Source organism: Schistocerca serialis, chromosome 1 (assembly GCF_023864345.2).
Source record: "Schistocerca serialis cubense isolate TAMUIC-IGC-003099 chromosome 1, iqSchSeri2.2, whole genome shotgun sequence".
NCBI lineage: Eukaryota > Metazoa > Arthropoda > Insecta > Orthoptera > Acrididae > Schistocerca > Schistocerca serialis.
In genome coordinates, this window is record NC_064638.1 from 621,330,034 (window position 1) to 621,356,164 (window position 26,131).

Sequence of the window (26,131 nt, forward strand, 5' to 3'; positions counted from 1 at the left end):
AATTCGGCCTTGGTTTCAGCATCGTACTCATATTTCATCACCTGCTATAATCTTCTTTAGAAATTCTGGATCATTGTTGATTTCACTCAGCAATTCCTGAGTGATATCTCTGCGACATCATTTTTAGTCAAAATTCAACAGTTTCACAACAGACTTTTCTGCTACATGTTTCATGCCCCCCCCCCCCCCCCCAAAAAAAAATAAAAATTAAAAAAAAAAAAAAATTGCTTGGCATGAGCCAGTGGATACACCAAGATCATCAGCATCCTCTCTGAAGGCGATTCGGTGATTTTCCAGAACCATTTTTGTACTTCTTTCATATTGTCATCAGTAACTGATGTACTAGGTTATCTAGGGTGTTCATTGTCCTCAATGCCTTCTTGACCCTCTTTGAAATAACAACAAATTATGAAAAGTGTCATTGCTACTCACCGTATAGCACAAACAGGAACAACATAAAGACTGTCAAACAAAGCTTTTGGCCAAACAGGCATTCTTCAAAATAGGCAACATATACATACACAGAGCAGCCAGAGACTGTGGTCGTGTGTGTGTGTGTGTGTGTGTGTGTGTGTGTGTGTCACATGTTGTAACATTTTGTTCCACTTTGGCTCATTCCATATTCCTCCCTTCAAAAAGAAAGCTAGTGCCTTCAGACTAATAATATTATCTACAAATCTTATTATTACTTGTAGCATCACAATCAAAAACTTCTTTCGTAATATACTGTAATTAGATATTCATTTTTTGCAAAATGAAGGAGGCTTTCTGTTTGTTGTCACTCTCTTTGTTATTAGCATTATGTTGAGGAGCCTGCACACAACTAAACAACCTGCCTATCAGCCTGACATATACAGCTGTAAGTACTATACAAATGATTTTTTTTTACCAAATTGTTCTGTAAAATCTTCTGAGAAAGACTGCTGGTTGTGTGCCTCAATTCTGTCAATCGCCGACTGACCAAAAGGTGGCAATGAATGTTGGCCGCCGCTTCCAAAGAAATGAATGAACTTGTCCAGTGCTTTGGATGGAAACTGATCCCTACACTCAGCCACCTTATCCTGCATGGACTCTACCATCAGGCCCCTGTGCTTCCCTCTCTTGAGCCATTTTACGTGTTTTTTTCATTTTCAGCTACTTACAGCTTTACCTTCCATTTTTAGTATGTAATTTCAAAAGACAAGATTTAGTATTTTATTCTGATCCATTGACTGACTTACTTACTTCACATGGCAACAAAACTTCTTAAGTTTTTTTGACAATTTGCTACAGAAGTCGTAGCTTTCAAACTGATTAAACATGTGAGGACCTCAGCATCAATGACATGAAATATCACACAAATAAAGCTCTTTGGCAGTGATATTAGTTATCCCTACTCCAGGGCAAAATATCTCCATCACTGGAGCAATCCTTAGTTCAGTGGAACAATTGTATAGTATGAATGCGAGCTTTCTGTACATTCTGTTGTTAACTTTTCTCACTGTTATTCAAATTCATTCTACAACATTCTCACACTGGAATTCCTATAGCTGTTACCCTGCAATGAACAGCAGCATCTATTTCAACATAACAGGCTTATTTGTGATATAGCTTTAGTTTCGACACTGGAATCGCTCCACAGTTGCCATCTTTTTTAACAATTTGTAGAGAATGGTGACTCTAAGGGTTGCCACACAGTATTCCCTTCCATACTGATCAGACTACGAAGGTGTGAAACATGAAAGTGACATTCTACTGCATCTCACCAGTGACAGCAACAATGATGAATATGTGCACAAACAACGTTCAATGCACTTTGACCTCCTCAGTGCTTTTGGTGATGAGGTAAATCTTGCCTCACATCACCCATTCAAGAATCTAATACATGTGTGTGTGACACCACCTAGTGTGGTTTTACTGACCCAGCCACAATGGCAATGATCTAGATGAATCCATTTGTAATCCATGGGGTCCAAGTAGCTAGGCCATGCAAGAAGACTCTGGATTTTCTGTCAGTGCTGCAAGTGGTCCACAGGATCTCATCCACCATCAACCCCAGAACAAATGTTACAGCACATCACCAGATGGCCTTCTGTGAAGCACACATATATGATCAGGTTCTCAACTTAAGTTACTGACCTTCCAATACAACCATCCAGCAACAAGCTTCACAATCAACTAATTCACACTACAAAGCTATGGAGACATCAATGATACCTCAAAGTTCATGGTCATAGTGGATTATGCATACATTATTAGTGAAGTCATAGAAGCACCTCCAGCCGAAGACAAGGAGCAGTGTTGCTCCACTGACGTGGCAAGACACAAGAGCAAAAGCTATAGCTACAACAAGTAATTTATGAGGAAAGATTGGGCAGCATGATACCATTTCAGTTGGAGAGACATCTCCATGAACTGATCAACCTGACTGTCATGTCAGAAAGGCAGTCACATTTCGGCAACCAGACGTGCAAATTCTCCACACGGCACAAACATCCAACTGCAAGATGAGGTCTGCAATAGGTCCTCCAGATTGGAATGCACCACAAAACTGCCTACAGCTCAGGCAAGTGGGGCAAACTAGTTTTGCACCAGCTACAAGTGAATGTGGTAGAATGTATGTATTAGATGACACAACAAATCAATACTTTCTTATAGACACTCGTTCTGAAGTGAGCACCATTCCCATGGAACAGCCACAAGTGACCATACATTTGTCATCCAACTGCACGCTGCAAACAACACTCATATCAGGCTGTTTGACACACTCACGCACACCATGGACCTCACTTCCCACAAAAAATTTATATCACAGTTTGTAGTCATAGACATACATGAACCAATCTTGGGCATACATTTTCTCCATGGATTTCACTTCACCCCTGACCAAACACTAGGAATCTTGGGATCCTCAGGCAAACCAGCAGTGAAAGTAAGTAACCGGTTCCACTGGTAGTCCACCAGCATATTCACATGCAGCTTTGGAGGGGACTATTCCAGTACAACCCATTTTAAACCTTATATATGACATCCACCTATTCCAAATTAAAGACAATTGACCTGTGATGTCTGAATTACAAATGCTGACAAAGTGTTATGAAAAAGAAAACAAGGGTAGCCTCGGGCTACACAATGAGAATTTTGAGTTGGAGGCTCAGGCATGTTTGTTAGACAGAGAACTGGATGCTACATAATCTTATCTAATGCAGTTAGAGCAGGAACAGCATCACCATCTGCAAATTCATGCTGCAAACAGGACAACATACACCAAGATGTCGACATACTTCACATATGGACAGACAGTGCATAATGCACCGCACGAGTCACCAAAAATACAGGTCAGTACAATGAAATTTTCAAACAGTGTGCTTATGCCCACTACATGGGCCCCCTGTATACCCCACACAAAGTGTGTGACATATAAACAGAGAGGTGTTGGCCATGACACTACCATAAAATGCACAGGCTGACATGTGACAGATTATGAGTGGCCAAAACCACTATTGACAAATTGCTGCAGACAGGCATAGTCAGGACATTGGACAGTCCGTGGGTTTCACCCATACATTTAGTTCCTAAAGAAGACAGAACTGTGTGGTGTTAACCGAGCCCTGAACCTCCAAAAAGCAGCTGATCATTACCAAATAAAAAAATACACGCCCTTTTGGATGCACTTCCATGTTCAGTGTTCTAGACTGTAAAAAAGCATATCTGCAAATTCCCATAGCTATTGAGGGCATACCCCAACACTGATAATAACACCATTCAGACTCTATAAATTCTTGTTCGTGCCTTACAGTTTAAAAAATGCAGTTCAGATGCAGCAACACTTCATCAGTTCAATTCTCCTCAAATTTTTGTTCTGTTTCTCATGTTGTTGTTGTGGTCTTCAGTCCTGAGACTGGTTTGATGCAGCTCTCCATGTTACTCTATCCTGTGCGAGCTTCATCATCTCCCAGTACCTACTGCAGCCTACATCCTTCTGAATCTGCTTAGTGTATTCATCTCTTGGTCTCCCTCTACAATTTTTACCCTCCACGCTGCCCTCCAATACTAAATTGGTGATCCCTCAATGTCTCAGAACATGTCCTACCAACCGATCTCTTCTTCTAGTCAAGTTGTGCCACAAGCTCCTCTTCTCCCCATTTCTGTTCAATACCTCCTCATTAGTTATGTGATCTACCCATCTAATCTTCAGCATTCTTCTGCAGCACCACATTTCGAAAGCTTCTATTCTCTTCTTGTCTAAACTATTTATCGTCCACGTTTCACTTCCAAACATGGCTACACTCCATACAAATACTTTCAGAAAGGACTTCCTGACATTTAAATATATACTCAATGTTAACAAATTTTTCTTCTTCAGAAACGCTTTCCTTGCCATTGCCAGTCTACATTTTATATCCTCTCTACTTCGACCATCATCAGTTATTTTGCTCCCCAAATAGCAAAACTCCTTTACTGTTTCTCATACTTGGACAATATTCTAGTTTTTCCAGCAGCTCCGCAAGAGCATGAGGAACACCTTATTTTTGAGATCCCATAACATTTCAGAGCAGTGATAAACAAAGACAATCGCCAATTTTCAAAAGCAGAAGTAATATTTCTACAACACTCCATCAGTCACACTAGTTTTTGACCCATGACCCAAAGCACAGGGTTTACTCATCAACTCCCAATGGCTAAGGAACTATCACAAGTTACAGTGCTTCTTCAGCATGATAAAATTCTACCGATGCCACAAGCTGCAGGTAAGTCTGGTGTTACGTACTGCAGCAACAGTTCTGCCCACTAGTTCCACTACGAGAAAGCCTATCTTCAGTAGCACACACTGGCTGTCGCATCCAGGTTTCCCTCTACTGCTAACCATACTGCATACCTACTGATCATTACTGCTTTCATCCAGATTCATAATATCTGCAGGGCTTGACCACAAATGAGAGTGACAGAAGAGGGGGCTCCAGGTGGCCAAGCATTTACAAAAAAAAATAGCATTTTTAGAGGTGGTCGAACGAAGCATGAACCATTTATGTTTGCATAGTTTCCAGGCAGCAGTTGGCACAGCAGAGAGAGTATAGAACAGTAATGCAAGCACTCTGAGGTTGAGTCTACATCTACATTAATGCTTTGCAAATCTAAGTGAAGTGCATGGTAGAAGGTACTTACCATTGTACCAGTTATAAAGGCTCCTTCCCAATCCACTCATGTATAGAGCATGGGAAGAATTATCACTTAAACACATTTGTGTGAACTGTAATTAGTTAATCTTGACCTTGTGATTCTTACAGAAGCAGTACCTACGGGATTGTAGTAAATTCCTAGATTCATCACATAAAGCTGGTTTGTAATACATCAACAAGTGCTCTGCTTTTGCAACGCAGACACTTTTTTGTTTTTTGTTTTCAGTTTTTATGTTATTTACACTGCAAATAAACCAAAATAATGCTCAACATATTGCATTTATTTATATTTTATGTGAAAGGCATGAAAAGGGTATGCAAAGGACAATTTAGGATTGTAAATAAATTTCCAGGGAGGGATTGTAAGGAATACGTAGGAACTTCATATGTCAAATTAGATACTTACAAGGTCTGTTCAAACCATTCTGGTACTTTTTCCATAAAATTTTTCTGTGCTTAACTTTTACTTATTGTGCATAGTCTCCTTTGATATACTCTCCTCCACAATTGATACACCACTCCCAATGCTGTTTCCACTTCTGGAAAGTGTTGAACAATACTACTAACAATGAAACCAAATTCCTTTTCCCACCATGTATTGGTGTCAGTAGGAAAAGCTTAATTTGTGAAGAAGGAAAATTCATAATACTAGAGACAAGGGAAATTTGAGACAGATAATTCTGCAATTTGCATACAAAATAGTTTTCTTGAGACCATATGAGAAAGGTATTTATTTAGTTATTTTTGCTTGTAACATGTAATATTATATGCACTGGTAAAGTCAAAACAAATGTTTGTATGTAACACTATTTGCACTCCAAAATACACTGATCAGGCAGAACATTATGACCACCTACATAATAGCCGGTATGTCCACATTTGGCATGGATAACAGCGGCTATCCATTGTGGTATGGAGGAATGAGGCCATGGTAGGCTGCTGAAAAGAGTTGGCACCACATCTGCTCACACAAGTCACCTAATTCCCATAAATTCTGGGAGGGAGGCAATGAGCTCTGATGCCACAGTCAATCACATCCCAGATGTGTTTGATCAGGTTCATATCTGGCGAGTTGGGGGGCCAGGACACCAATTGGTACTTTCCACTGTGTTCCTCGAACCATTTCATCACACCCATGGGCTTGTGACATGGTGCTTTATCTTGCTGAAAAATACCACTGCCATCGGGAAAGATGATTGTCATGAAGGGCTGTACATGGTCTGCAACAAGTCTATGATGCTCCTTGGCCATTATGGTGCCTTGTGCAAGCTCCACCAGTGGATGTCGACATAAATGTTCCCAAGAGCATAATGGAGCCACTGCCAGCATGCCTCCACCCTGCAGTACAGGTGTCAAGATTCGTGCCCTCCCAACAGCATGATGAAGAAGGAATCGGGATTAATTAGACCAGGCAATGCTCTGTCACTGCTCCAACATCCACTGCCAATGGTCATGCGCCCATTACAGTCATAGCTGCCGATATCGTGTTGTTAACACTGGCACATGCACAAGTCATTGGCTGTGGCAGCCCATTGTTAGGAGTGTTTGGTGCACTTTGTGTTGAGACACACTTGTACTCTGCCCAGCATTGAAGTCTGATGTTAGTATGCTACTTGACACAGTCACATCAATTAAATATTTAGGTGTAACACTGCAGAGCAATATGAAATGGAACAAGCATGTATGTTTATTGGAAGAATTCTTGGAAAGCGTACCTCATCTACAAAGGAGACCAGGTATAGAACTCTAGTGAAATCCATCCTTGTGAGCTGCTTGAGTGTTTAGGATCCTCACCAGGTCAGTTTAAATGAAGACACTGAAGCAGTTCTCAGGCTTGTTGATAGATTTGTTACCAGTATGTTCACTCAACATGTATTATAGAAATGCTCCATAACTCAACTAGGAATCCCTGGAGGGATTAAATTTAGAGAATAAGCATTTGCTTGTCTCACTAGAGAACAGTTCTACTGCTACCAACGTACATTTCGCATAATGACCACGAAGACAAGATAAAGAAACAGAAATTGTACAGAGTCATATTGGCAGTCGTTTTTCCCTCGTTCCATTCACAAGTGGAACAGGAAAGGGAATGATTAGTACTGGTATAAGGTACCCTTTGCCATGCACAGTATTGTGCTTTGAGAGAATACATGTAGGTCTAGATACACTTTACACAATACTCTGGTTGCTTGCTTCTGCTGAACGGACACTTTATTTAGCTCTCCCCAGAAAATAATTCCATAAGACAATGGGGAGTGAGACATGCAAAATAACAAACACACTTGTTTATATGGAAACAGAATGAATGAAATTTTCTGAGTTGCACTAGTGTGAATTCTTCCTACAACATGTTCTTCATTTTTCTAACCTCCTGGCCTCAACCTTCACTCATCCCTGTCCTCTAACCCCTTCCCTGCTACCACTCCAGCACTACACATGTCTTCTTTCCACAAACACATCTACTAGTCTTTCTCCTTCTTTATGTCTATCCTCTCCCCTCTCCCCATCCGCCCCTCCCCCCTTTCCAGCACAGCCTCACAACTATGCACCTAGCAGTCTACCCTGTGCCCATCACATCCCTGATTGCTCCCATAGCAGCATATCATCTTGTACCATCCCTACCCTGCTATCCCTCCTCCTCCCTGACCCGCCACTTGCCACGCACTATGATTGACGAACTCTGGCACAGAGATGAAGCAGCATGGAATGACATTAATTGTATTTATAATCCAAGCTCAGTTGTACTCAGTGCCCAGTCAAGATACAACCATTTTTGTTGCCAGAGGTGGCAGCTCTGTAGACTAAATTTCACTCCCTCTATACCCCAAAATAGCCCACAAATTTAACGAGTATTCTTTCTACTATTACTATATAACTAAAATTTGCTATTCTTCCTGGTGTTGCAATTCAAATGGTCAGTATTGTCGTTTAACATATTCTCAGCTATTCCTTTATTTTAGCAGCTGGAAGTTCTCATACCAAAATCATGAAGTTCATAATTTACATTTGGTGCACTTTATGAATTCAGTTATGGTTTCTGTTGTATGAGTGCAGTCTCCTTTGTGTATGTTTTGTATGTACAAAAAGAAAAAAAGATACAAAAATGTAAAGTCTTGAATAAGATCTATTTTAACACTGGTATAAATGAAACTGTACAGCAGAATGTATGCATTTTAACTTTTGATTGATATGTTAAATACTTCCACCCCAAAATGACTAACATACATTGGCGCAGCCAAGTCTTAAGAATATCACTTCACACAGTGCGATAATATGCTATTTCATATGTTGCAAGATGTCACCTCTGTTAGACAGTTTTCCCTTAAATCAGAATTACATAATGGTTCCATAACCACATTATGGCTAGTGCCTCTTCTCAACCATCTCCTACGAAGCTAAAGTGCGCGTCATTTAAGACGGCGGCCGAGTTTAGGATCGTTCTGTGCATCTGACGTCACAAAACACAGTCAGCCAATGAACAGAGAGCAACGTTGCCAGAGCTCGACTGCAGTGCAGAGCACGGACAAGTGTCTTCAGTTTTATAAATGTTCAGTTATAAATAAAGTAATTGAACAAAAGCAATGTCTTGATAGCAGACTTTCTTTTATAGAAAGTTTGGAAAAAGCATTATTTATACCAACTGCTTCATATTCTATTAATTAATTAATTAAACCTAGCAAGCAATAAGCCTCCTAATTCAAGCGATAGCAAGGAAAGGTGTTTCCATCACTAACCACTTTTTCGCAATAAAGAACAGCAGTAATTGTTTATTTCCTATTGTACTTCGATGAAATGTGAGTATTTCATAGCCATACCATTAGTGTTTGTCGATATTTTGTGTGTATTATAAACTCCTCCGGGAGTTCTATTGGATGACGAGCTGCGTTAGCGTAATGGTTACTGTGTGGGGCTGCTAAGTGGAAGGTTCTGTGTTCAAACCTTGTTCAGTGCTTGATATTGTCTTTATTTAAAAACAATCTCGAAGTGTCTTACTTCATGAATTTTATTCATTTGAATGTAATTTTTTTGAAATTTCTAGTAGCAACTATAATCGACCATACGGAAAGTACATGCTATGGACTTTTACCTCTGCAAACTCTTCAAAATTTCGTGCCATGGTTTACTACATCTAATGCTGCACAATAACTGCATGGAACATCGAAACAAAATTAAGTCATTTATGGGGGGAAGGTAGCAGTCAAGAAGATGTGTAAAAACCAAATAGTTTTTGTGAAATCGAATGATAGTGTGTCAAAGCAGTCGAAACACTATGTGTCTGCACAGGCGAGCAGTGCAGTGATGACAAAATCGCGCACAGCGCGGAATGCGGGGAGCACGTCTCTGTAGCAGCGAATGGGTTAATGCGGCCTTGGTGGCTTTACTTCATAAACTGTGCGCTCCCCCTAAACGTAAGTTTGCGAACTATACTATGGCGCTGCTTCTCTTGGCGCGTGCAACTGGCAACGCAGCAATCTCCCGCGTCTGGGCGGGCATGCGCGAACCGCCAAGATAAAAGAATTGAACTATAGTGTTCCATTTACAGTGAATATGACATCAATGAGGCATTAAATTTTTAAATTTCCTTCTATGCTGAATAGATGCTGCTTACTCCACAATGAGCTTTCATGTAAGGCATCCAGGCTTTGAGAAGAGTAAAATCTGAACTTCCTCCCAATCGTGAACCCAATGGATTGAAATTACAGCCCATCACATATCCACAATAAGACAAAAAAAGATATAACTCTCCTCTCTGTGCTCTAGCAGCTGTTTGTAGATGATATTGCAATTTCCATGAACATGTAAGAACAAATAACATAGCCCACCTGGCCAGTCAGCTGCACGACAGTATCTTTGTAACTATTTTGATGTGAGGAAATACACTGGCCGAAAAAAAAATGCAACAGCCTCAAGGAAAAGTGAGGTGACAGGTAGTTGATCACTGTAGAAGGCCAGTATTATTGCATGCAAACAGTCACGAAGGTGCTGAATGGCAATCTGTGATAGATTGTTCTAATTATCTCATGGCTTTTGTTGCAATTCAGCAATAGTTCTTACAGGCTCTGGAGAACGAGGAAGTTCCTGCTTCAATATGTCTCATACTCGTTCATTTGGTGAGAGATTTCATGACCTTTCTGGCCAGGGCAGCTGTTGTACACCACAAAGAGCATGTTGTGTTGTTGCAGCCATATATGGACATGCACTGTCCTGCTGAAAAAGCACATTACCTTCGCATCAAATAAACAGTAGTAGCATGTGAATAACAGCCTGTGCAATGTAGTGGGCACAATGCAACAGCCTCAAGGAAAAGTGAGGTGACAGGTAGTTGATCACTGTAGAAGGCCAGTATTATTGCATGCAAACAGTCACGAAGGTGCTGAATGGCAATCTGTGATAGATTGTTCTAATTATCTCATGGCTTTTGTTGCAATTCAGCAATAGTTCTTACAGGCTCTGGAGAACGAGGAAGTTCCTGCTTCAATATGTCTCATACACGTTCATTTGGTGAGAGATTTCATGACCTTTCTGGCCAGGGCAGCTGTTGTACACCACAAAGAGCATGTTGTGTTGTTGCAGCCATATATGGACATGCACTGTCCTGCTGAAAAAGCACATTACCTTCGCATCAAATAAACAGTAGTAGCATGTGAATAACAGCCTGTGCAATGTAGTGGGCACTGGTTACTTTACTCTGAAGAAATGCTAGATGTGACTGCAAGTTGTAACTAATGGAACCCCACCACGATGAAACCTGGCATGGGATCTGTATGTAGCAGGCAAATGCACTCTACAATAGGCAGGTCACCAGGTCCATGCCAGATACGTGTATTTCCATTACTCACATACAGAAATGTGAAGGAGTCGACTGATGAGTAGAAAGGTGTTCTTTTGTCATCAGTGATGAGAGTAGGTTCTCCAACCCCAGCACTGAAGACAAAAGAGCACCATTCCACTCTCCAGTAGATTCTTTCACATTACCAGAATAGCCATGAGTGGCAGAGTCAAAGCATCTGTGGTAGCCTGACCAGATTCACACGTGTTCGTAGTCCTGCTGCAAGTAGATGGTTCCCAATAATGCCTCATGACACATCAATCGCAACATGTTCCCAGATATCATCACTGGATGATTCTCAGTCGGCCACCACTGCCCACACAATGTGTCGATCTTGATGCGCATCTGTATTACACCGTCATCCAGAACCTGGTCTACAGGTGTGAAAATATTCCACAGACCACCGTTAACAGCAATGACACACCATCCATACACAGTGCCCAACATGTGCTGCAATTTGTCGATACATTCATCCAGCTTCCTGTGACTGAACCTGTTCAACAAGAGCACATACCATCATTGTACCCTAGAATAAATGTTGCAAACATTTTTACTGCCTGCAGAGTCAAAACGGTGAGTGCACAGACAGGCCTCCTGAGTACCCTCTGATCACTGATGACTGTGACAAATGAATTAATTTGCTACAACCCATGAGTAAACACATATTGCCCCGTTGCCACTGAATACAGTCATTGGCGGCATTGTATTTTTTTCCAATGGTGTATATTGATAACACTAGCCTTTTCTAATTCAAGGAATAGATAACAGTGTACGTGTTTCTGGCATATTTTTTATACTGTAATGTGTTACACTATACAATTACAATTTATTTATTTTTTATCATAATATTGATAATTACACTGAGTTTAGGCTAAAAATTATATCTGTTGTATGATGAAATTTCTGGAAGAAAGTCCAATGGATAGCGGACAGTGCAGCTGAAGAATGGAAGCACCATATTTTCTGTTTAGAAGTCTATGAGGCAGTCTTGTTCAAATGTTGAGTTGTAATGTCTGACAATGTATTCTAATTAAAATAATATGAACTGTACATGGACTGAAAGTTATGTGAATACTGTCAGTACCATCTGTAAAAACATCTAAGCAATGTTATCTGTATGTCATGTTTGTAATACTTAATGAGATACTAACTGAAATAATTTGCCTTAAATAATGTGATTTTCTTTCCAACCCACATTCCTTAACAAGAAACTATGCAAATTTTGCTGTGTTGCATCATTTGCCATAGGTAACTGAAAGCAAATATTTTTGCCTTGTGGCTATGAGTTTTTCAATAATTTTAGTCATAAATTTATAACGTGGAGGATATTCTGGTTAAATTTCAGGAAAATGTTTTGACCATTAACACATGCCAACGATTTTTTTTTAAACACTGTTTTTACTTTGATAGCTGATCTTTATAGATTTTTATGAGCTGAATCCAAATCTAGCCTTAGTTTTTTTTTGTATCACCCATAGTTTTCGAGCAATGCTTTTTATTATATAGTACAAAAAAATCTATGCTATTCGGTAAATGGGGAAATTAATAAAATGCTTTGTTACAACATAAGTATCGTTTGTATTTACAGTAAGCTATTTAAAACAATGACATGTGTTAATAGAGGTTTCACTTGTCAGCTGGAATTGGTTTGTATTTTCTTTCTCTTTTTTTCTTTGAAGCTTCTTGTGTAGTTTTTTCTATGATGAGTTGCTTGATGAACTTCTCGGAGAAGTGGCCAACAGTAGTCCCTCATCATGTTGCTGTTCCAGCAGCCTTGCTAGTTTTTTTTCCATCACTTTAATGTCCTGGTGAAAACGCTCTCCTTGTTCCTCACTAACATTTCCCATATTGTCCAGGAAGTAATCAAGGTGACTGTTCAATAAGTGAACTTTCAGGCTCATTAAACATCCTCAAATTTTAAACTCCTTTAACATTGTAGCTACAATAGAAACATATTCTGGGTCTTTTTCATGCCCTAAGAACTTTGAACGACTTGCTTGAAGGATGCCAATGCTTCTTTCTCATTTAAGGTCATTTTGGCTTCAAAGTTAACATCAAACATAAATTTTATAATGTCCGGTCCAACAAAGATGCCTTCTTTTAGTTCAGCTTCTGAAATGTATGGATACTTCCAGAGAATTCTTCAAATGGATATTAATCTGCCATCTACCTTTTCCACAACCTGATTTATTTGGTCACTACACTTGAAGTGTTTCCTTAGTATGATGACTGCTGTGAGGCCATCAGAGCCACAGCAAAGCCTCACACCTGGCAACGTACCCCACCAATGACCAAGGCACAGCCTCACAACTAACACTGTGTGCCTGGTGGTGAAACATCATCACTGTGCACGTGGCAGTCGACATGTCAAAACCTCATGCCTTACGTCATGTGCCCACCAGTGGCCATACCAAAGACTCACACCTAATGTCATGTGCCTGGTGGGGAAACATCCATCATTATGCATGTGGCAGTCAACATGTGCAACATATATCCAGACATTTAATGTTCGTGAAGATTCCCACTTATTATTCAGAGAATGTATAATCAAAAAGTAGTGGGTCTTTCTATGTATTTTGGTGTGATGCATTAGATTAGTTAGTAACATACATTGAAAGTCCTGACACCAAGGCTTTCCTTCATTAGTCACAACACTGGTAAAATCTCATGATTATTGAAAATGTGATCTACTTGGCTAGACAATGGCCAGCTGAATGGATCAGGTGTAACGGATTTTTCATTTGTATTTATTTACCATTTGATTTGTTTCCTGGTGAACACTTTACCTTGTACAAATCAGGAATCCTCTTAAACGCTATTAGTACTAAACTAAACAATGTGACTCAATAGGATGCTGGTGTTTCTGACAAAGGCACAGATAAACAGTGAGCACTGCCATTCTACCACTTGTCAATCACAGCTTTCACAACAAGAAATGTTACCAGTTCTGCAAGATATCATCAGTGCATATTGTGGTCTGAGGTGATATAAAAAAGTTTACAAGTAGACAAACATAATTTTTCTTTTTTCCTCCAGCCCATTTTGACACAAATGGGAATGAGTTCCAAACGGATGTCTTGAAACATTACACATAAAGTTGAAACAAAATAAAGTTGGCTTAAATAAGAGTAATGGATAGGAGGAGAAGTCAATTAAAGTTGTCCTTTTTTTTTATTGTATTTAACTACTGTCTGGCATGGGACATGAAGAGAACCTTTTGCCACACAATCGAATCACACTGTGTTTTGACTACTGTTTTTGGTCTGTGTCTTCTGATGGAATTTTAGAAAGAACAGTGTGTATGAACAAGAAAAAGTGACTTGGTAATGTTAAAATATCAAGGACATCTGTGTGTCAGTAGGACTAATGTTTAATCTGAAACTAATAATTTGTTGTTCTTAATTTCCATTTAAGTAAAGAAAGAACCTATGCCTTTTCTGTCTTTCCCATTATCAACAAAGGACTAAAGACGTGTTTTAATGCAGTGTTGCAGGCAAACTGAAATTTTATGGACTTCTTTCGATGTATGGAAGTGTTGGTATGGGCTCTATTATCAAGGCAGCTGAATTCTGATCCAGTCTTGTATGTATTAGTTACGAAAAATTTATAAAGAATTTAAGATATTTTGTGCAGGTCAATTGGGCACAGTACAGTTTTGGCTGTGAGAATTATTTCACGAGTTCGGTGCCTTTGCACCTTCACAGTCAAATGTCCAAAGTAAAGTGGAAACGACTGTAACAAATTGATAGTGAATATCTGATGTATTAAAGATCATGCTTTTATTACTGACTGTTGATGATTTTCAAATGCTGGAACTATAATACTGAGATTATATTTTACAGTATTGACAAACTGGTGTTCGAGCCAAGAGTCACTTTGTGGGATGTCTCTTAGGAGAACTCAATTTTCAGTTGATCACTACTGCTGCTGCAAATACATGCACAACCCATACTAACACAAACTGTGTTGACTTGGTTCGTATGTCTAGTGATAAGTATCACCAAGCTCTATTAACAGGTTTTCCTTGGCACTGATGGTCACTAGGTAACAGCATGTATCAGTTCACACGTGCTGAGTGGATGTGCTTCACCATTTTTTGCACAAAATGCTTCTCAATACTTTTCAATGAAATGTACCCTATTCTCATCTGCAACAAGAAAAGCATCAGTGCAATCAAGTTACAATACATGTGAAGCCCAATAAAACAACCTAACATCGAAAGCAAATAAATTCTCATTACAATTACCAATAGGTTTGCAATCACTCTTAGTAATATACAATAAAAAATATTTCCTAGACTTTAATGGTTGAACATCATAGGCACCTCCAATACTACCAAAAAGCCACAATATGCTTTCCCTAACAGCATCTACATGTTTCAGCACATTGAACTTCAAGATACTTATGTAAATGTGTTTTGTTCCTTGATGTGTATTTCTCTTTCACAATAACATAATCTCCTAAACACAAATGCTCAGTAATGCTACCAGCAAAACACTGCTTACCACCAACATTGTCACTATCAACTATGATGAAAAAACTGTGTCCCACTCTTTTATACCTATGTGGACAGCTGACACCATTTGTAGGACCAGTTGCGCAATTGTTGGAACATGTCCAAGCCGGTCAGGTATGTCACAGCCGACTGACTGCTAATATAGCGGAATCAGCAGACAAGCAATACCAGATTCTGCTGATGAGTCACAAACATGGACCACCTGCAGGTCTGATACATTCCGGTTGGTTGTAACAGTCCTTGCTGTCACCTAGTGACCATCAGCATAAAGGAAAACCTTGTTAATAGAGCTTGGTAATACTTATCACTAGACATATGAACCAAGTCAATACAGAGTTTGGGATCTGCACCATGTTGCATTAAAGGAAGGCATCCAAGCAGTTCCGAGGAGGACTGCTAGACTTGTTACTGATAGCTTTGAACAAAATATAAGTATTATGGAGATGCTTTGGTAACTCAAATGGGAATCACCAGAGGGACAGCCAAATTCTTTTTGAGGAGCACTTTTGAGAAAATTTAGGGAACTAGCATTTGAGGCTGACTGCAAAACAATTCTACGGCCACCAACATACAATTCACATTAAGAGTTGTGAAGATAAGATTAGTGATATTAAGGCTCGTACAAAGGCATACATACATCATTTTTCCCTCGCTCTATTTGAGAGTGAAACAGGAAAGAATATGAGAAGTAGTGGTACAGGGTACACTCTGCCAAACATCATATGGTGGCTTGCACAGTATGTATGTAGATGTAGATGCAGACCTTATGTTTCAGCTGAGACACAGTAATACTATGCAGCCAGAAATTTTCTGTCTCCATTTGCTCTTTATTCTAAAGACATCAATCACATGAATGACTTCATTTTGCTCTTAGACTGTCACACAATCTTTGGGGAGTACATTTTACTACATTCAGAAACAATCAAGGCATAATTTGTTTTCATTTTTCCTGGAGGAAGGAGATTAATTGTCATGTTACTGGTGGAATCAACCTGGCATGCAACTGATGCTCTAGTTCATACAAAAAACGTTTCATGGGCACCTCTGCTGCAGATTATGAGTGAATCCTCTGTTGCTATTTATACTATACTGATAATTCGTGTTACACAGTACATGATATTGTAGGATTTACCAGTGTTGGGGCTAGAGTAGGTGGTAGCAGGTGGGAGCTTACGGCAGGGCTTGCAGCATGGACTATTACACTGATAAGAACCTTGGAACAGGCATAATGGTTAGAGAATGTCGTAAAGTTTGACTAGGATGTAACAGGGATTAGGAGAGCCATGGAATGTTGCATGGTGCGTTGAGGATATAAGGAAGAGAGTATCTCATTTCAAGTTTTGACTTGAGGAAGTCATAGCCCTGATGAAGAAAATTATTATGGCAATCAAGACCCAGGAGGAACTGGATATTAGTAGATAATTCTGAGAATTTTGGAATAGGAACAATATTACAAAGGAGTGTTTAATATAAGTGTTGAGGGATTCAGCAGTGGAGCAGATATATTTTCTGCAGATGACTATTCTGCATAGAAGGAAGATTTAGATGTCGAACGGGTGACAGCTACCAAGGCTTTCTCAATCCAAGCCCTGGAAAAAAAAAAAAAAAAAACTTCTCTCCCTGATATCCACCTCACACTATCCATTGTAGGATTCAGTTGCCCTTCAAGTCAAACTGTTATCTCTAACCCAGTGTTCTTACCTGTACAATTATCCCCACTATAACATCCACCCAATGCACCAACCCACTACCACCTAATTCCACCCCCTTCACCACTAAACCCTACAATATCCTAATCAGAGCAATCTGTTGAATCACACAGGTTGTTTATCTACTAAATTGTGTCTACTGCACAATGTTTTATATAGGCATGACAATCACTAAACTGGCTAAGCATGTGAATAGGCATAGAAGAACTGTCTGCCTTAGGTACACCTGGTACCCAGTTGCTGTACAGGCTTCACACCACAACAAAAGGGACCCAAATGCTTATCACACTGCATGAGCTATTTGGATCCTGCCCCCGATACGAGTTTCCCCGAACTCCAGGGGTGGGAACTTGCCCTCCAACAGATCTTTGCATCTCAACACCATCCTGGACTTAATGTCCACCAACACTCCCCCGTGCTCTTTTTCATTATGTAACTCATTTATTTTCTTTATTTCTTTTTACTAAGTCCTAATTGTTAACTGCACTATTCTTCTCTCTTCCCCCTAACCTTCCTTTACTTCTATTTCCACTGCGTCTCTGGACTGAAGCTTGTTTACCATGTGCCATCTTTGACCCACTCACTCTGATGCCCCCCATCCTATTCATCTTTGTCTACCCCTTAACCTTCCACAAACTACCACTCTCTCCTCGTATCATGTCTCTCAAAAATAAAACAAAAGTTGCAATTAAGACTTTCCCATTTATCACTGAGCACAGAATTATCTTAAGTCACAAAATTATGATGTTAAAATCTTTACGCAAAATATGCTGCATGAGTACTTTTTCGAGTCACTGAAGATGTTTTTCAATAAATTTAAGGGACATTCACATGACAGAATATAGATATCGTTTACAGAGTTACATATACACCTAAAAATTACCATTATAGTGTCCTTCTCGGTATTTGTGTTATGATATGACACACAAAATTCAGTAGGCAGGACTGTAGGTAGGCTAAGTGTTTTACTCTTAACCACATGAACAACTTCATATATACTAGTTAAAACTGTGAGGAGTGAACACCAGTGGTAAGAATAAAAATATGAAATGCAGACTGAAATTATCTTAGTTGCATCTAAGAATTATGGAAATTCGTATGGTGTACACGGTCTCAGTCATTATGTACCAAGTAATGTCAAGCTGACTGCAGTGATGAGTCACTACTGGACAAAATAATTAAGTGTAATATTTCACAAAGCATAAAAACTCCCCTCTTCCATGTATCATGGACTTTGCCACAGTGGGATGGCTTGAGCACCTCAATGAAACAGAATGTAATTTTACACGGAGACCAAGAATTGACTACACTAAGTTAGTTCATGTGGACAGAGTTTGTAGTAGTTATAAAGAGTTGAAGGATAGACCATGGTGGACAGCTGCAGGATAACAGTCTTTGGACTGAAGACCACGTTATCATCATAAAAAGGTACCACGGTCAGCAACTAAGGCAGATACTAAATTCTGTATAATATTTAAAAATAAATTTTCTACTGTTATTTGTAGTACTGCTGCAACTCTGCTCTAATTGTGGAGAAAGCTCATAACTGTATTGCTATAACTTATCAGCTACATTGAAGAGAATTGCCATTCTGGTGGCTGAAATAGTAATAGCATATTTATACTGGCAACTTGTTTTCCAAGCAATTTTAATTTTTTCCAAGATGATTGTAACATATTTATCTCTGCCTGCGATTTTCTTATGAAGTCTACTTCAGGGAAAAAAACCATCTCTTCTTAGTTTTAAACAATGTGATACCAACCATGAATACGGTGCATCACCTAAACAATTTTGCAAATCTGTCCCTATACTGTCTGCTACACCAGTTTCTTTTATTGCCTTTATTTTATAAATTTAACAATCAGTAACATGATGCAAACTAATTTCTTACATATTATGAACAGAATTGCCATTATATATGAAACTACTGATTTTGCAGAATCACTGCACGACAGCACCAGCAGTCTCACCCCGTAATTGTTCTCTACATTCTTTGCAACCTCCTGAAAACACAGCTGCACAAGATGCAGGAAACAACCATTTATAGCTGCTTGAACATTTTCCCACATGTGCTGATACTATTTCAGACTCAATAAAAATGCATGTGGACGCAGACTGCCAAGTGACTCCATTTCAGTTTTTCATGATGATGGCAAGTCATTATCTGCATCTCAAGGATTCAACTACCAGCCTATTTCAACACTTCTCTTCAGACATTAAATACAATTATTACCTCTAGATTCGCATTTCAAGGCAATTCGAAGCCAACAACCTTGCTGAATTCTTTCTGGATGGCCTCATCACCCGTGCAAATTAAAGATAATTTAAATTTGATACCTAATAAGGCTTTGTCTTTATATCAGTTTCTTCTGGATGATTTCCAATGAAGGCTGTTACACTGCTGTATTTGAAAAGAAATTTGTCTTCTCCTGTCTGTTGCATCAAATATTTCTAGAACTACATAACTGTAAACATTATACCACAGTTTTGATTGCATTTTATTAATGATTAAAAATGGCTGAAGTTTTCAACGTGGAATTCAAAATTCCGTTACTATGTAACCCATATTTGGAAAATTTTCTTGACACAAACTGAACTATTTTAATATCTTCACGAAATTGAAGGTCCACATCAGTCCATCTTATTTATGTGAGATCTTATATTCAGATCGATGCACAACTCTTGTATTTCATTGCTGCAGTATGATGAAATATTGTTTTTAAAGTTTCATACCCAGAACTGGTTTCAATGTCAGTCTATTTTTTTTATATAAACTGGCAGTATCACGTTTCAGGTATAGCAAAAATTCTCACGCAATACCAGCTGAAATTACACTGCATTTTAATATATATAGCAATATTACAGGATAGGTGTCCACCTGTCCATAATAAAGTCAATTTTTAGTACAGAGGAGGTACCAAATGTAACAAATTACACTTTTATCATCCGCCGACATAAGTAATAACTTTGCATGAACTGAGATCAAGTAGCACTGCTCCAATAAATGATGAATCAATTTAATTTTATTCATATTTTTTTGCAGCTGTGAATGTGACATCCTATTCAATACACAGGCAGTACACACAAAAATGCCTCCAGTCAGTCTTTTCATGTTTTATTGAATTACGTAACAAAAACACAAATTTTACCTTACTAAACAGCTGAAAAAAATTATGTATTACGATGATGGACCCGTTGGAACAAGGAAAAAAATTGTGACTTAATGCGTTTTCATTCATACTACCTATGTATGAATCATTAAGTGAAATTTACCGTATCTCACATTCAATTTTGATTCAGATCTTTTCAGTTGTGTGGAAGACTGCCACTATTAAGTGCACTATTTTGAAAAAGAGGTAGAGATTACCCATATTTTTAACTTTCTGACCTTTGGATGATAAGAACATGTAAGATTTTAGTTTCTTTATTCTGTAAAGGAGAATAATTTATTTATACTGGGCAAAAACTCTTACATTTGCTCAGGTAACAAACCTGCTGTGAAATTAATACTAGAATGTTTGTAGTTTTACTATTATGGGCAGGTGTCTGGAGGGAGAGCATGACTACAATCCAGTGAAAGTGTGCTAGCATTAAAATTAGAAAGATAGAAACTGCATGTGGCCAACAGCAAAGTATATCTATGAGCACATTCTAATATGATTGCAGATTTTTGAAGAATCATTTACTAGGAACAGTTGAAGAAGGTATTAGAAAATTCCACTAAGGTATGCATGTCCTTTAAGTTTATGCTGTGTACCTTGAAGTAGTGCAACTGCATTTAACTAATATATCAGTTACTGTGAACTCACTATTTTGTTGTGCAGCCCCACCAAATTGTAGAAAAAGCACCAAAAATTGTTTACACCCATCTTTCAAATTTTTATGTTATTGGATTAAGGCAGCTATTATGAAGATGTTCTTCAAATCCTTGCCTCTATATTCAATACATCAGCAGTGTCCACTACTCTACAAGATCCATGTATTCTTACTGTTATAAAACATATTAGAAAATTCCCAAACACACTGACAACTGGTTTTCTGAGGATACTAAATAGAAAACATGTAATATTTTGGAGATTTACTGGATACATTATTTGCAGAGCAAAGTTATGTGAAAATAACTTCTGCTCCAAGAACTGAGATATGAAACCCCACCAATTCTGAAGAAATTTCTGTTTCCAGTTACCACAGTAACAACAGTATTTAAAGAAACAATTTGTACAGGAATACCACATTGCTCCAATAAATTTACAGGTTGTTACATATACCTCTCCAGAATTCTATTAAAATGAAGCTTCTTTAATTCAGCACATTCATTTGTTAATATCAACTAATACACTTCTCTCCATGTATAAACTGTAGTTTTTGTAGTACTTTGTTACAAACACTATGATAGTATCAAAAGAAATGCTAATGAGCAAATAGGATAGCATTAAAACATAGTATTAAATAAATAAATAATTTATTGAGAATAAATTTTACAATCTTTGGCTTGAAGTCTCAAATGATCATACAAAATACAGGAGATTCAATATTTTGTGCTTTCGTACCACAATTACACAAAAGCTAATGTGAAGAAATCTTTAGCAATGGATGATGATGTTTGGTTTTGTTGGGCACACAACTGCGCTGTCATCAGTGCCCATCTTTAGCAATGGATTCACACATTACAATGTTTCAATCATTGTATTACATTCTTCATAATACCTATGAATCTATGAAAAAAACACACACACACACACACACACACACACACACACACACACACACACACACACACACACACACACACACACACAGTGATCACCATAAATGTATCAGATTTTATTGACTATAATGCAAACAACAGGTATTCAGGAGATGTGATCATACTTCATACATACAAAAGTATCACCTAACACAAAAATGCCAGTGCAACACAAAGTTTAAAAACTGTGTTGGAAAGTACTACATGAGGCCTGATAGGCCAAATATATGACAACAACATTCATAGTATGGTAGGTCGAGTGATTTTCATAAGAAAGGGCAACTCCAGTATCTTTTCTATGTATCTATCTACCTATCTATTTTGTTACTGCAATAGGTCCAGATGGTACAGTTTCACAGACTGAGTTTTGGCGAAACCAATATGATAAAATGTAACTAAAAATACAATCACTACTATCAACTGTTGTCCACAACACTACTGAACTATCACATAATCAGTAGCCCTCATATTTGAAAAATGTGCTACAGATATGCAAGAAGTATGTTGGAACACCTATCTAACACGACCAAAATATTTGCTAAAACTCAATAAAGTGATATTTAAAGAGTAGGCCTATTTGCTAGCAACTCAAATACAGAAGACACACTGTTAAAAAATTACTAAAATATCAGGTTCTGACAATCTAAAGACAATTCCAGTATGATTATTAAACAACCATCCTGCCTTTATAGCAGTACCAGTACTTTATGTGACAGTTCATTGACTCACACACACAAACACACACACACACACACACACACACACACACACACACATATAGACAGAGAGAGAGAGTGTTCAGTTATGTTTAATTATAATATGCACAGTTTGCGAGAAGCCAGAACTGCTCCAAATTTCAACATTTTTCTTTACAAAATGATGCTCCAGTAAGTTTTACTATAGCCCGTACAACATATCAAATGTACAACTACTCTGTAAATATCATATTCAAATGTTTATCACACCAAATTTAGCTTCACAAGTGGGGCGATATGTTGCGATGGAAACAATAAATAAAACAGATTATGAATTCCTCATCTTGTCGGATTGTCTTAATGTTTCTAGATTAGCAACACTAATTTGCTAAGAACATTTTAAGACAGCATCACTTTCATGCCAATGAATTATGTGGTAATTCACATAGTTCTTAGAAAAGAAGGTTACTGAGAAATAACTGAGAAAGCATGGCAGCCTAAAACATGAGCAGAACAACACATTGGAAACTTTTACCTCTCATTCCCTCTATTCAAAAAAGCGCAGGTACTTTTTGGCTGCCCATTGCTTGCTATATCAAGGATGTCACCACTTATGCCAATAGATCATTCAAGAGTCTGCACATGGACTCTTGTTTCGTACTTGTAGCACACTCTTTAAAAAAGTACCAACCTTGCAGCCTTCTTTTTTAAACTTATTTATCACTGAGATTCCTGTAAATTTTGCTTTGGTAATACACTTTATTCTGAGCAGTTCTTTACGATTAAATATACCTATCAGTCAACAATATTCTTCTAAAAATATTTACAATAATGCGTAACATATACCTCAAAAGGCTAATACAATAACTCGTCATGGTATAGTGACAGTAAGATAATACATAATAATCTTCATAATTATGAATAACAAAAATATAATTTGTAAAAAACATAACAAGATAAACATTATTTACTCAGAATTTTACCAGTACACTGGCAAGCTACAAGTTATATCAAATAACGGAAATAAGCATATATATTCTTATAGGAAGGGCACCAGTGAACAGAAATTTTTACAATCACAAATTTACTATTTAAACATAAGTTTCACTCATTCTTCACATAGACAGTACTCATGGCTTGTCTAATGCTTTAAGTATCACCAGATCACAGCACTCTGTTAATGATGGAGCACATACTATTTTTACAAAACTAAGCTGTACACCTATTTAAAAATATTTAAAAATCCTTTTTGCACCCATATTAAATCTTTCCAAATGAAATTTCCGAGTGCTGACTCAGTCTCAGACCACTGAGTTTTCATTATGGGAACTAAAGCACAATATCTGCTAGCAGAGTGTAACTTTTGTATTTTCCTTCACAAGTTTTTAGTGCCAGCCATTAAAATCTCTTTAAAATTTATGCAAAACTATAAAACAGCTTAGAACATTGTCGCTGTGTACCTCTGATATTGAGAGCGTGTGTTTACGACAACCAACGCAATTAAACTGCTGTATTTACATGCACAGAGACACTCAGTTGAAGCTCCTCTTTGAAGGTGGCACTAGATGACTCGGGAGTTCTGATGGCAGATCATGACCATCCACTTTAATGGCAATTAAATGCATTGCAAGGGCAAATTCATCTGAATCTAACGCACCATCTTTATCAATGTCTGACAGTTTCCATATTTTTGAAAGAACTGAATTTGGCAGTTTGGATTTCACCATTTCAGTTTTTGCTTTTGCTCCTGTAACTTTACCATCCACAGGACTTAATGATTCAAATATTTGGTCATACTTATACCTATCTTTATTAACAATCCAGTCAGGCTCGCCTGCTCCAGCATCCACTCCTTCACCCTTTCTGTAGCCAAACGGTGTCACTGTGTCCTCCAAACCTTCCAGAGCTCCATTCTCAACAGGTTTCTCAGATATATGGTTGTGTAGTTGCTCTTCTTGAGGAATCATTGCCATCAGTCTTGATATATCTTGAGCAAGCATTTTATTTACATTATCTATCAAATTGTGTTTCAGTGACTGAAATTTACTGAAATCTTGATGAGCAAGATTTTCTTGCATCCTTTTAATGTCAGGAAAATCCCCTGGTGAAATCTGGTGCTCCCTTTGTAAACGTTCATAGATCTGATTCAAATTTTTAATGAGATCTTTTTTCTTGCTGTCTTTACCAAAAACTGGTGGCATTTCCTTTTTGAGCTCACTAATAATATATGCGTGAACAATGGCTAGCCGAGCCCTTTTGATAAGATCATTAAGCTTCCTCAGGGCAGCATTTCTTGGCAGTGACTGAATGTCAAGAAATAAATCTCTTTCTTCATCTTCAAATAATCTTCTGTTCACGTCATATCTCAGTGGCTGATCCCAGAACGAGCCAATATACACTCTAGCTACTTCAGGCGTTTGTAAGACCTTTCCCAACGACCACATCAAGGCACCATAAACCCTCATTAATTGTTGATGGTCAACCATATCAGCTTTATTAAGGACTATTCTAATTTTGTCATCATGTCCACGCAAGGCTTCAATAGACCTCCTAAATTCATCTGAAATATCTAATTTATGAGCATCAAAAAGAAGAATTATGCGATCGACACGCTCTGCAAACCATTCTAAAACACCTGTGATATCATAGCCTCTATCAACATGCTGTTTCTCACCAGACAATATTCCAGGCGTGTCTACAAGTGAAATGCCTTCAAGTACAGGACTGTTTAACATGGAACACTGAAATCTGTTAAGAAACGCGTTACCAAATTTCGTCAGTGGACGAAATTGTTTCTTTGGATCAACAACAAGTGCGTTTCCAGGAATAACACCATCCGTTTCTCCATGCATGACAGCTATAAATCTGTCAGTCGTTGGTTCGGGTCCAATACGTATACCCGGAAAATCACGTTCCAGGAGATATCTGATAAAAGTAGTTTTACCTGTCGAATACTGACCAACAAGCAGTATCATGGGTTTGGCATCGAAGTCCGGATCATCCAACTGAGGTGAATGAAAATCGTGGAAATGGTACTGCTGTTCCAGTGGTAATAGCTTCGTTCTATAAATTTTCTTGAGCCCTTCTGCAACAGTTTCAAACACTTCTTGTGTCTTACAATCATTCTTACTGAGCCAACTAAACATTTTCTTTTTCACGCGCGAATACGGCACGCAACACAAAATTTCACTGTTCCCTGTCACTTTGTCCAGCTTCCTTTCACGACTGATGTGTCAGAAACACGATAGGTTGTGGTCACAGAACTTCCAACTAAACGCAAAGATTTTATGCACGATGAGCAGGCCTGCCAACACAAGCTGTTACTCGGCGCGCTTTACAGATGACAGCACTAGCCAGTGCTATGGCAGTTGCCGTTAAATATGTTAAGCGTTAAAAATAAAGGTGCTAATTAATTTTCGTGATACAACTAGAACTAGGAGATTTCCGTTAATATAAATAGAACTACACTTAGTTT

General features: G+C 38.3%; 2 protein-coding genes across 3 annotated transcripts in view; both read right to left on the reverse strand.

Moving 5' to 3' along the window:
• Positions 1-26,131, reverse strand: part of LOC126478212 (ATP-binding cassette sub-family C member Sur) — a 402,049-nt gene that overhangs the window by 296,913 nt on the left and 79,005 nt on the right. The window lies entirely within an intron of this gene.
• LOC126478238 (EH domain-containing protein 3-like) lies at positions 21,660-25,899 on the reverse strand. Its single transcript, XM_050103683.1, has one exon. The coding sequence runs from the start codon at positions 25,800-25,802 to the stop codon at positions 24,189-24,191; it is 1,614 nt and encodes a 537-aa protein (XP_049959640.1). The 5' UTR covers positions 25,803-25,899; the 3' UTR covers positions 21,660-24,188.

Excerpts from the sequence above, each read along its gene's own strand:
- LOC126478238 (XM_050103683.1), bottom strand. The coding sequence starts at position 25,802 with ATGTTTAGTTGGCTCAGTAAGAATGATTGTAAGACACAAGAAGTGTTT.